We start from the raw sequence: 14,161 nt of genomic DNA on the forward strand, positions 1-14,161 counted from the left end.
AATCGTGCGTTATTCCATTTTCCTATAATGATCATTTCTACTATAGAAGCGATTATTATTTGAGTCTAGTACAATGTTGAATTAGTTTGCTACATAGCTGCTATTCGTCGTCACGTCTGGAGTCAAAGTTGAATCTTACCAACGACGGATTAAGGTTAAGGAGACGAGAGGATTGTGTCGTCGACATTCGAATTAATCTAATTTTAAAGTGTTCAGTGTTGGAAGGACCGAATCTAATAAAATATTACGAAAGATGCGCTTGATTCAAAAACAAAACAGATCAATAACGTCTACAATAGTGAACAAGCAATAAAGAAACAAAGACGGAACGTCGATAATTACTGGGTAGGGGGAGGTCGATGTTGCGAAAAAAAATGGAGTGAGGAGGAAAGTATGATGTCGAGTCTCAAGAACAAAACTATCGACAGTTTGTTTTCGCTCATCTTTCATACAACATACAGTTCAAGATCGTGGATACAAAATCTTTGAAACTGTAACACATTATTGAATTTAAGAAACTAACTTTTTCTTAATAAATATAAAAAAGTAACCCTCCCACTCGACGCTACTCCCGTAAAACAGTGCTTGTAAGAAGAATCTCTAGTTATTTTATTAAATTAAAGCCTCTATTGCAGTCTAATCAATCTCGGAAACGGAATTAAAAGAAATAGGTTTATAAACAATTCGAACCATAATTTTATGTAGGACCTATATCTGTTAGGAATGTGGCTGTCACGAGCGAAAGCGAAACTTCGGCGCCTGAACGGCAGGATATGGTGTACGATGACACTGTTTACTCTCGTTACCTATGACCCTTTGGATACTTATTATCTTAACCTTTTGTAGCATTCTTATGACTATCTCTTCGATGAATAAACACGTATAAAAGTTTATCCGTCTCCCCTTTTTATCCTTGCTGGCTCAATTTATCCAACTCCACGACAAACTTCCCAACAATATCGACCATCGTTAGACCGAGAAAAACTGACTTTCCTTCAAATAAGATAACCTAACATAATATAGCCTATATCAATGAATTTGTATCAGTTATCAAAAATATTACGTCTAAAACATTATGTTTTCTAGTGACAAGAGATGACAATCAATCATTCATTTGTAATCGAATGCTATTAAGAATTTTATTATACTGTTTAGTAAATGTCAAATTTTCATTTTACCTTCAAATAACACTCGATTGTGTCTTTTATATACAGTAATTACTTTATGAAATAGTTTAAATAGTACTAAAGACGATGAAAACATTCTGTAACATAAAATATTAATTATATATAGCCTATATACAGACACACAGGTGTATATACTGTATATTATATAAACAGGTATTACAAATAATTATATAAACAGGTGTGATAAATACGGGTTTTTTCATTTATTGTTATATTATAAATGCTTTTCTACCTGTTCTATTCTTTAATTGAAATCTATTTTGTTATAACATGACCGTAATTTGATTTTAAATAGAGTAATTTTGCTGTCGGGATAACACACCATTTTCCTTGTTATAGCAACGTTAATGGACACGCGGTTATCGCTAGTCTTAAGTTTCGGATGATATTTTCATTAACAATTTCGGTCATTCAGTTCACAGACAAACAGAAAACCTGTTTAACTGTTACAAGATATAGAATAGTTAGTTCCGTTACATGATAAGAAAGCGTGCCTCGATAGCTTTATTAGTTAGTGCATTCGGTGTGTTACGAAGGACGCTGTTGAGGATTCCACCCGGAGCCAAAGTACACTTATTGTTTGAATCTTGGTTACTTTAGTCAGGAGAAGTATATTTTATAAGCCAGAACTATAGTTTGGGTGTTATTCGCTAGTTGTCTAATAGCTTTTGATTAAACATTTGAAATAATTCTGTAAAGCGGCTCACGTTCTTTAATTATAAAGTATTTAATAAATTAATAAACAAATTGTTTTGTTGAGTTGCTTATTATCCTTATGAGATTGCTAAAATATAACTTATATCTATCTACGTTAAGATTCAAGAAAACAAATTACCTGCATCGGGATGCTCTGCATAAAACTCCCGTCTTCGCTTCATTTCATCTGCAACAAAAGTAAATTGATTCCGTTAATGTTATATTTTTCTTTTTTAGTTTATGGTAGGCGATGCTAGCGACGCCGTCGGATAATTTCTACATTATATTTATCAAAAGAATAATAAACAGTAAGCATCGACACCACTAAGAGAATTCTTCCCCCCTCGAATTCCTTTTCCCTTTTAAGATTGCTTTGAAATAACAATAGGGGGAAGTGTTTCGAGATTAAAGCGCGATAGGGTAACTAGAAAAGTGCCGAACTTCATGTAAAAAAAGGAATTATATATCTGGGATTGAACACTAAAAAAATGTAAGTGAAATTATAAACCGAACGCAAAGTCTTTACGTAAGCAATTGTGATAATGAAACGAAATAAATGCTGATGATAGGTTTAGTGAAGAAATTTCATCTGAAAATTAAATTTGTGGGGAAATTATTCATATAGACTAGTATAGTTTAATATAAATGAAAAATAGAGAAAAAATTTGTAGGCAATAAAGGAACTTAAAACGAATTATCTATCGAAAATCTTTTCGCTTTCTATAATTCGTGCAACGTCACGAACTACGATGATAATTCATCAGTCGTCAAATCACTCAATTTATATACACAAATCCAAAAATATTAAACAATATATAGCCCTGATGAGAGAGAGAGATAAGGATAAATTTGAATTTAAAAAATTTAAAAACAGCTATCGACATTGAAATATATTTAAACGGGAGATCACCGAAAGATAAGAAAAGTTACGAACATCTTCGAGAGAATACCACTAAATAAATTGTTAAAATTTTAAAAAGATGAAGGTTGCAACCATTATAAAACCATTCAAATTAGATTTACGAAGAAGCGAGAAGAGTTAATTTAGATATAAATTCAAAAATATTTAAATGATCTAATGACCGATGGATTATCGTGAAAGTTCGTGACGTTGCAAGAAAGATAGAAAGCGAAGGTATTTTTGATGGATAATTCGTTGTCTCTTCATTTTGCAGAATTTGTGGTCTTTTTTCTATATTTTAAGAAGAAAAATCGGCCTTTCATTCGAGACCTTTCACGGGAAAGTTTTCCACGAAGAAAGTGGCTTGACACGTAAAAAGGTAGATTATTTGGCCTAACTCATAAATGTCAAGATATTCGGATAAGAACAAATAAAATGTAACAAAAACGAAGTTAGTCGAAAGCAATAATCGTTTGGATAAAGCGAGATTAGTGTACCGAACAACAGAGGTCTAGAAATAATTCAGACGAAGTAAAAAACGAGGAAAGAGTGCTTATTACCGCATCATCCATCAAAGACAATATATTCCTTTTTGACAATCGAAACATTCTGACAATTAACAAAAATTGCGCGGTTGGTAGTGAAAAGAGGTCAATAATAATAATATCGACGGAAGGAACCAATCTAAATTCTAAAAAACCGCGAGTGTTCCAAACAGATTAGTGGACGAAGACTAAACGATAAAACTAAGATTTTTCTCTTTTCTTACTTATGCCATAAACAAAAAGCAGTAATTATGAGAATAGAGAGAACTTTCGTCTTATCTACGTACTAATTCTAACAATATAATTAAATAACTAATAATTGAAGCGAATAATTAATTAGTCAAGAATGTTAAGACATCACGTAAAAACAAAACTAGACCGGAAATTAAATAAAAACTTGTCATTCGTGAGATACACAAAGTAGTAAGGCTCAGCCATGAATAAACGTATGAAAACGCTTATATTCGATTTCTCTAATACAAGATATTTTTTAGAATCGATTCATGTATGTGTTATAAAATAGTTATGGGTCGAGCGAAGGAGTAATGATAAATATACGACAACAATACGTATTCCTAATGTAATATTAAAACTTTTCGCTTCTCTCTTCAAAGACAGATACGAAATAGCATATAAAATTACAAGCAGAACGGAAAATAAATTTAACCATCGAACATTAAAAGTTTGAAAAGATAAATTTGCGAAATTTTTAAATGGAAAATTAGCTCTGGCGTGTAATCGAGGAGATCGAGATGACGATAACTGTAAGATGATATCCAAAAAGTAATGGGAAGTTTTGAAACAGAAACGGAACCGTGTTGGAAGCAGAGATTATTATTTATATAAAAAATAAACTTCCAAATGATTTCCAGTTAGGCTTACATTCACCAAACTGAAAAAAAAGGAAAAGAAATATCTAGAAAATGATTTCGACGAAATGTTAAAAAAAATTTAACTGCTTAGATACTATATAGACTACATGACATAATTTAAATATCAAAATTTTTTTTTCTACAATCAGATATAAATACTAAGAAAATTACGTTAAAAGCAGAAATATGTAATTTTGTTTTAGGTATTCCGAAATTAAAATGCACAAGATTTACAATTCTAAATTAAATAAGACGAAAGAAAAGTTTCATAAGGTCACAGTTTCAGATCGATTAGAAAGTGTATTACTGGATTCAAAAACGGAAAAAGCAAACAGATGAATTTATAAATATTGATTCTTCTTTCTTCTCCGAGTTCTATTTCTTGCTGTTTTTATGTTGTGGAAACCGAACACTCGTTCTGCACTTGAATAGATAATACGAGACTAGTAAACTTTACCTAATTAGCAATAGTACAATTTGTAGTAGCCTACTGTACTTCATTCTTTTCGAAATTTGGGAGCTTTCTTCTCGTCAGTCGTAACTTAAATGCTACGAAGAATTCAAAAGACACTTACGTTTGGGCGTAAATTAAAAATATAACACATTTGTTATACATTTGTATAGGAAGTCTTGCGTTGCCTATTGAAGCGCGGAACGAGAGTTGGTTTCCACAACACAAAAATATTGATTCACTAAAAACACGATACAGTAATAATTTTATAAAAGGATAAATAAAGGAAAATTGTGAAGGAAGTACAAACGATATAAATCTGAATCAGAAAATAAAATTTATGTTCTTGAAGAGAAAAGGTGGCTCACATCAAAACCAGCGAACGAATAACTTGATCGAAACTCATAAGAAATCAATAATAAAAAAAAAACAAGAACCAAACCATAATGAAATTCTCAAGAATGAAAAGATTCGAGTGAAAGCCAAGGAACAAAAATAATAATTGCTAATACACTTACACTTAAGAATCACTAAGAGGAATCATGAAAATATAAACTAATATGCAAGACTTTTTTGTTTAAAAAATATTTTTATTATAGCTAATTACCAATTATTAGTGTTTATGCAACAATCACCAAAATCGCACAGATAGAGGGGGGAAAAAGCATAAAACTGCTTATTTATATAACAATGTAAAAATATAATGAACCAATCAGAATACACTCGAAAAAAGGACCGAGGATTTAGTTTACAAATTGAACGCGCGAAAGAGAATTGAAGCAAACCGGAAGACTGGTTTCAAGGTCATCGACTACCTCATCCAACTGGTAACAGATTCGAACAGTTGAAAATGATTCATCCATTTTAAATAAAAATAATAATAATAATTTAAAAAAAAATACTACTAAGTCTGTATACGGATGATATAATCACATCAAATGACGATTTAGAAACGTCGGCGAAGAAAGCAACATTTCTGAAATCGGCATCCGATGAGAAATTTTTTCATTTATATAAAACCTTTTATTTTCCGGTGGTAAAGAATCATTAGCGGAAAATAAAAGGTTTTATTTTTTATTTTTTACTAAGAAATGTCGGAGATCATAAGACATTTAAGTTAAGTAACTAGAACAGATTTATTCAACCCATTAATGATTTATCTCGATACACGTAAAACAAAAAAAAAAAGAAAAGGAATGACGGAACAGTTTTCTCGACATTTGGAGAAAACAAAGGAATCGTTTGTAAACAAGGACCGACATTAAATGGTGAGGGAGACAAGGATCAGAAAAATCTATAATTAGATCATTCGCCTAATTTTCTATTCAAATTGGGAATTAATTACGGAATCAAGGAAAAAAACGGAGCGTAGAATATCACCAAACCACAAAATTAAATTTGATCGCACCCAACGTATAACTTAAAAACTAAAAAGCCAAGTTAAACTATATTTTAAGTGAATCTGGATAAAGTATAATTACTTTACCAATATACTATATTCATAAAACACTAAGTCATAGAAAAGAATATCTTAAAACTAATCACATCGTAATAAAAAGTTAATTGATAGATCTATACGAGGATATAAACATTCATAAAAATATATGAAATAACAGCAAACTTTCTCACTACACTTTTTAATATTTAAATTATACGTAACAGCACAAATCTATAGTGTAATTAAATGAAAAGAATTTAGTCGATAAGGCTTGCGAGCTATGCCAATGAGTGATCTCTACGTCATACGTTGCCAAAAGAAAAACAATTTATACCCGTATTGTGTAACGAGGATAACTTTCGCTATTTTTATTCCAGTTGTAACTGTGGGAAGAAGTAAACTGAAATATTAATTGTGATTTCAAAGCAAAACCTAAATATAGAACATTTAGAAATCTTATTTAAACTAATTAAATTATATTAATTTTGAAATAAAACGTTTAAAAATAATCTTATTCCATAAAATGAAGTTGCCAAAGAATAGAGTTGTTTCTTAATCTGGGCTTCAAACACCGCCTTTGTCTTATTTACGAGTTTCTTCCCGCCTTTTCAACTGCAATTTTTTTTAGCAATAATCGAGTACACAATATAACATAATAAATATCATTATTATCGAATTTAAACACAGTTTGAATAATCCTGTTAATGTTTTAGTAACTGTGAAGCCCAGATTTTTAAGAATTTCGTCAAGGACGAGAACGAGATAACATCGCGCGCTGACAGACACTTCACGTGAAGACTCGAGCGAATCTCGAGATTCGTGCATAGATAGCTTTTGTGTTTGAACACCAGGTGGCGCAGAATCAGGTGTTCCGAACACTAATCGTGTATCCGGCGGACGTTTGGTGGACTACCCGATATTAATCTGAGGTTCTGAGCATCCGAACTCGTTTAACGTACAGCAGAATGTGACCCGGCACGGAGCGTCGGATCACGCCAATCCTTCGAACCAGTGTGGTCTGACCTGCGGGGTCACAACGCGGCTTAGTGTTCGAATGTAAAGAAAACGCAAACGGTATCGGTGGAGAACCTCTCGTTCGCAATTTCTCCTACCCATCGGGTGGTGGCAGACTACGTGTTTCAGATTAAAAGATAGGCCCGCTTCTTCCTAAAGAATTATTCATTGGTTCTTAGTATTTTTCAACAGAGTAAGACGTGATATATTTTTAAATCACAAGAGAAATCGCCTTATTTTAGTAGCAACTAATTTAATGAAAATCTATGTGAATTACACAAATTGAATTTTAAATCTAAGACACGAATACATTAAGAATTATCGAACGTAAATGCCATATTACTTACTTTGAAATAATCCAGGTACTAATTTGTACACTATGTCTTGAAGGGTCTTGTCGGCCCTGTATAAAAATTTAATATCGTTAGCTTAAAAAAAATAACGTTACTTACTAAACAATTATCTAAATTATTTAATTAAACACCGAGTTGACATTATAATTCCTTAAACTAGACGAAAGCCGGCAGCGACAACAATTAAATCCGGATAATACAAATTAATGACTGTAAACTGCCCATCCCGACAAAGTATCCCTCGCATACCTCGATTAGACACAACGCGGTTACAAAACTGGCACAAATTATTTTATCGCTATTCATTTCGGAAGGCTTAACCGAATGATTAAGCATTCGTGACGAAAGCACGTTCGACGCGACACACCATCGCTCCACATTATTTTCATCACCAGATACCGCGAATTCACGCAATTGCGTAGCTAAATTTTCGTAAGGAATAAAAAAAAATAATAATAATAAACTCATTTGTTAAGAAAAGCAAAGATTTTCGAAGATCCTTCGGGAGTTTACGAAACTATTTGATTCGCAAGATCTAATTTGAATCATTAGGTCGACGTCCCTCGATGAATTTAAACGATAGCCGCCTATTCATAAAAGTTATTATTCTAGTTGCAAGGGCGACTTAATTATCTTGCAAAATAATTAAGTAGCCTTATTTCGCTGAATCTTTAATCGTAAATATTTATTTCTTGGTTAATTACAATCACGACATTTAATAATGAAGATAAAATACACAGAATTATTTAGGAGTAACGTGTGGACTAGGAGCAGTGGTTCTCAACTGGAGTGCCACAAATTGTAACAGATTTGTTTAAAAAATTTCGAAAGAAGCATTTATAAATGTAAATCTTTTGTTTCTATTAAATATTGTTTGTATTTTTATATGAAAACTGAAGATCTTCAATATCGCAATTCGCTTATACACAATATAAGGGGCATCAACATTTGTTAGTTGCTAACTGCTGAGAGCAATTGAGCTTGGAACTTATCAACTACTTAAGCCTAATTTTGGTTTTTGGTAATTTGGTGTTACTTCTTTTTTACCTAAAAAATACTAACAATGCAGCTGCTTTGTTAATTATAATATCTACTCGTGGATTTTATGATTACACCAACGTTATTATGACTAATTATATTCAATGATTTTTGATTGACTGTACAGTACACAAGGTTTCGTGTGGTCGTAGGTCAAACTTTTAAAATTTTTCGAGCATTCACCAACGAAAATATTTCGAAAATGTTAAAAATATGTTATATTGTATAATAAAAGTAATGATAATACTGTATATTCTAACGGTATAAAAGATTTAAAAACTTAAGTATTTTAAGTGACTTTCCAATAAAATATGCTGCTAAAGAATGCAAATGGGTACAAGTTTGTTTATTTCTTTTTTTCCTTGTCTCTTTATGGGTCGATGGCCGTCGCCACAAACCGTGCCACTTTAGGGAATGGCCGTACCCCGGCACAAAGAGTCGGGGGTAAACTAGCCCATGGGAAATACGGGATTTATCCTCGGTCCATGGCACTTTCCGTGCAGGGTCGAAGTCAAACTATCATCTTCCGTCGGGAGAACCGCCGAGCGGACCCCGAGAGGACTACTCGTCCGATCTGTTTCGGAGCGTAAAAGGATCCACATGCGATTTTTTTTTGTTTTCTGAAAACATGAAAAAATACAACTAAAGATGGCATTTGGCAAAGCACCGTACTTTACGAAATCGACCGAGAATCAACGGCTTCTTATAAATTTCGAAAGCTATCCATTGAGATACATCGTACTTTAGAGTATCTCTTCTCGTATGTTCAATGGATCTTTTCAAATAACTTTTTATTAACATAAAAAGAAAATAAATTTAAATTACTTGCATCAGAACAATATGCTTGAAAATTCTACGCTTAATAGTTTATACAAGTATAACAATTATGCAATTCCACTGTGTCAAAATTATGCTAACACTAATAAATCGATATAACTATCATTAATCCTATCGATCTATCTGTTTTGAAGGGCCTTATAAATTATTTTCCTGTGTTTCTTGAACAACTTTTCTAGAAAGATCAAAAGGACAGCCAGTTAGTAATTTCCAATCGTCACAATTTTATTATACGGTAATTTCATTTTTAATTATGGCGAAGTGACGTTAAGGAAGCGCGCTGATACTACCATCTGGAAAAAATCATCATCTTTCAATTTTTTATTCTGTAATCGATTATTATTAATACTTAAAACGGATATTATATCCGTCATTTTATAAAAGACGGATATAATATCCGTTTTAAGTATTTTACTCTTATATTTTTTTTTTACTCTTATACACTTCTTTTACGTTTAATTTTATATAAAGTTAACTAATATAGGCTAATCGTCAGACTATGATAAAGGAGTTAAATTAAGCTACTATATTAGTTTCATCGACTAATTTTGAATTTAAAAATATGTAAATTACGAGAAGAGCGATTCATCAAAATTTAAGTAACAATCAATCAATGTTTTTTAAATCGGCTTTAGTAAATTTAATTCGGACACAACGGATGGCTATAGGTTTTTAATTGTTGTTATTGTAAGATCGTTTCGTTAAAGTAATCGATGACAAGATAATTATCTCAGATTATTGTCTTCTCTCAAATACTAATCTACGAGATCTCACCTAAGAAAAACTGTCTTTAAAACTCGAGAGATAGAGCTTCAGTGTCCGATATTACAAAATTTACGTTTCCGATATCGACGAAACCTGAAGAGTTTTTAATGTGTCAAGTAAACTTTTCGACTTTCTAAAAGAATTTGTCATTCAATACGTACAGTAAGATAATCGTTAACACATCTTTACGCAACAAAGATCTTTCTTCCTCTGTGATGTTCAAAATTTGTACGTGTAATGTACGATGTTTAAAAGTGAAGATACCGTCGTCTACACTTACTTCTAAGGAGCAAGCGACAGAGATAATTGGCGATTTAACCATCGAGGATGACAATTAAGGAGGAGGAAAAGATTCCTACCGTTCGTAGTCACGCTATCGGTGTGCCACTTTCCGAATGGCAAAGAGATCGCACGCTTTTCGAAAATGAAAGATGATGTCGAAAGTCATCCCAGAAACTTTTGATCGACCGTAGGAAAAACGTCCGTCGCGCGAAAAACTCGTTATTGCGTGGTCGGAGACCATCATCCTAGTTAACTTACATCGTACGGAACCGGAATAAGAGGTAAGAACCTATCCTATTCGTCTTAAACTTCAATTTTCTCAATTTTCCCTCCCCTACCTACACGTTTATAACTTAGGCGTTTCCTTAGAAGAGGTAATTAAATACAATAAGTTACTTACCTTATGTTTAATAACGGTTTGGCTTTGTGAACTTGCACGTCGCAAATAGGACAGAACTTTGTCGTTTCCAGATAACGGACGATGCAGGTTCTGCAAACTGATACCAAACAAACCAGTTAGATACCTTCTGTACAGAATAAAAACTCTAACGAGACAAACCTCATCCCCGGATAATTCGCTTCGCCTTCGGTTCGTCGTCTCTGAACATTCGAGCAATTAAGCCTAGCTTCTAACGGCTGTCTAATTATGACAGGATCGAACCGTTCGTCGTTTAAGTAAGACGACGGCGAATTAACGGGGAAACAGGTAAATCACGCTTGGAAAAGCAAAGGAGGCGGGTGTATAAATTAAAACCGAGCTACTTACAGGAATGGAGGCATTCGATGATGGTGGTGGCATCAACCAGATATCCTCCGCAAAGAATGCACGTCAGGTGGGGATTCAAATCCGTGATCTTCAAACGAGTTGGGCGATGCATGGCTTCAACCGCCACGCTTGCAGACACCTTTCGGTCCCAACGGAATACTCGGTTTACCTGTAGGGGGAGGAAAAACACCCATCAATCGTCGATCTTGTCCCCCTACGGTCCCTCTCTCCCACCGCCCAACGTTTCTTTCCAAGGAATCGATTATACCCAGATCGGGTTTCCATACAGAGGGACGGCGGGACGTCGGTCCGCATCGATCGCGCGGTTTGGGCGCGGCGCGTCGTACGTGGCGGAGCGCGACGAAAGACGCGGTTAACCCCGTCCGGAGATATTTAAAGGGAAACCAGGCCGGAGAATAATCCGGGAACGTTCCCATTCGCCAGAAAGATCCGCTTTCTCGGTCGAGGCCGTCGAAAGCAATTAATTATGAAATAATCATAATCGCCGCCGAATTAAAAATTTGACCGAGAAAGACGGAAAGACGAGCGGCAGCAGGCTCGTCGCCTATTAATTATCCTCGGCGCGACCCCAGCACCGGGACGTGATATTGAGGTCGTTTCCACGGAAACCGGAAACGTTAGGAGCGGCGGGAATCGTCCTTCCCCCGCGTCGACGGCGGCCGCGGCCAATCGCTTCGTTCTTTTCGGTCGTCGCTGAATGGAAGGTTGGCGGCGGAATTCGATCGAAAGAGGAGAACCGGCCGCGTCGCGTTTCCCTCTCGACCTCTTCCCCGCTCTTGCCTATCTCCGACCGGATTCGTCACTCTAACCGAAGATTTCTTCATTTTAATTACCCGAAACGTTCGGATAAAACGATCGAAGAGTCTCGGATGGACACCTTCCGTCCGAACTCGAGTAGAGTTCGCGCGCGAGCTAGACGACGCGACTTCGCTTCTATCCAAACGAAGGCGAAGGACTTCCTTGGTCGGAACGGAGTTTTCTTCTGAAGAGAAAGAGTCGGATGGAAAGAGACGAGAAGCGACGCTTGGAAAGACTAAACCACGCTACGCGCCGGTCCCCGGCACTAAGCCCAGGCGGCGGGCGCGCCGACTTCCGAGAATCCTCTCCGAAAACGTTGGGCGATGGGAGGCGAAGCACCGCCCGAGACCAATCGCCGTTTGTCTCTCGGGACCGACTAATTAGGACGGGGGCGGTCGAAAAATAATTCGACGCTTTCTCAAAGAACGGATGAAGAGCAAAAGACAGGCTTTTTTCTGCCTCGATTTAACGCCATCCGCTTTTTAAAACATCTCTTATTGACGAAGAGTCTACAGACTCTTCGACAATTGACGATTTCCGTCTTCGTTACCGGCAATCCCGACGTAATAAACATTGTTCAAAGGAAGTAGTTTCCGTCGCTAGAAATTCGAAGACGTCGAAAGAAAATAATACGAATCTCTCAGCAAGGATGAGGAATTAAGGAAGGATTGCACCAAATGAAAGACATCTGCAAGATAAGGGCTTAGGAAGTAAATCCTGGAGAAACCGCATAAAACACGCCAATCCTGATGTGTATTTTATTTTTAAAAAAGTACGATTCCAATTTTAAAACCAGCTTAAATAACTATGGATATATCAGCAGTCATTTGTATGAAAATAAAAAAAAAACGATATTGGTTTCCAACAAGAAAAAGAAATATTGAGAACGATAGATTCCGGACGATTGGTCATTTTCATTACCCATCAAATAAGACGTCGTATAATAATTACAAAAGGAGTGTCTCCGATCAAACCTATATCGATAATAATAAATAAGAACTTATTAAAACCGATCGATATCCTCGTATGGTAGACCAGCAGTAACCTTGGAACATAAGATTGATAATTTCCTCGTACGACGAACTTAAATATTAGACGATTCGTTTTCAAATTAATAACATATTTACAAATAATAATTTTTTAACGGTGGTGACGTCGGAGTTCTGTCGTCACCCACTTCAAAATCGTCTACCCGGAAGGAATGCCGTTCGTGTCGTAAAGTATTGAGAGTGGCGGTGGAAGGGATCGTCGAACGTAAATCGCCCGACGTCTTAAATCCAGAATAAAATTTGAAATAATTTACAATATATCCGTTAATTCCTGCAATATTTTGATATTTTTTCCGATTCCAATCAAAAGAGAGGGACCGTACTTAATTATTTCAACTATTCTCAATACCATATTCGTTATTGTTTCATCAAAACTTAAAGACGATGAGGAATATAACTTTAGTAACCATCTAATAATTCAAAATACACAGCAGATAACGTCTTTTTACGTAAGTTATCTTAGCTTGTTTAATAAAATAAATATAATTTTAATTAATGAACTTCAGTTAAGTATTCTGAGACCGATAACCCTTGGAGTGGTGGTGGTGATCATCTTGTCGGTTCTAAATAAGATCCAGTGGGAAAACGAGAAACGACGAGACCCGGACGAGATCGACAGACGGGCTTCGATCCGGGATTCCGGAGACTGACTACGAAAACGATTTCGAATAAATATCCTACGGACCATGGCCGAAAAGCGCGAAAAAGAGACCATTTTAGCCCGGTTTGAAGGCCACTCCAACTAATCGAGTGTAAAGAAACGACGAAAGCGACTTCCGCCGCCAGAAAAATAATATGCAAAAGCAATCGGCAAGATAATTCATTCGATCTGACGTCTTGTAGACCCGCCACAACGAACTTATGCGATTATCGTAACTTAACAGTTATGATTGCTCTGTAATTTGTTACAGAAACAAATTTAACCTTTCAATAATCCACATTCTGTGACGTGTAAAGAAAAACATCTACCAACCGACTTCGCACCTAAATAAACTATTAAAGAAGAAAGAAAATAACGTCCGCATATGTAGAAAGTGCAGAAAAATCTAAGTACTTTATTATAAACCCCAACAGTATTTCAAAACTACTAAACCTAACATTGAAGTGCAGATTATGTCAGATCTTCTTTAATTAATACTGTATGTCTG

The 14,161-nt window shown here is 35.1% G+C and overlaps 1 protein-coding gene across 4 annotated transcripts in view; it reads right to left on the bottom strand.

Moving 5' to 3' along the window:
- The window catches only part of LOC136985772 (polycomb group protein Psc-like), a 44,460-nt gene that overhangs the window by 16,895 nt on the left and 13,404 nt on the right, over window positions 1-14,161 (bottom strand). For all 4 annotated transcript variants that reach the window (XM_067283118.1, XM_067283119.1, XM_067283121.1 and 1 more), the window contains 4 exons: window positions 11,146-11,314; window positions 10,780-10,876; window positions 7,452-7,507; window positions 2,023-2,070 (listed from right to left, as the gene is read on the bottom strand). In XM_067283118.1, the coding sequence (XP_067139219.1) occupies window positions 2,023-2,070; window positions 7,452-7,507; window positions 10,780-10,876; window positions 11,146-11,314 (370 nt within the window). The remainder of the gene's footprint in view (window positions 1-2,022; window positions 2,071-7,451; window positions 7,508-10,779; window positions 10,877-11,145; window positions 11,315-14,161) is intronic.

This window comes from Centruroides vittatus, unplaced genomic scaffold (genome assembly GCF_030686945.1).
Source record: "Centruroides vittatus isolate TY-2023 unplaced genomic scaffold, ASM3068694v2 contig_979, whole genome shotgun sequence".
NCBI lineage: Eukaryota > Metazoa > Arthropoda > Arachnida > Scorpiones > Buthidae > Centruroides > Centruroides vittatus.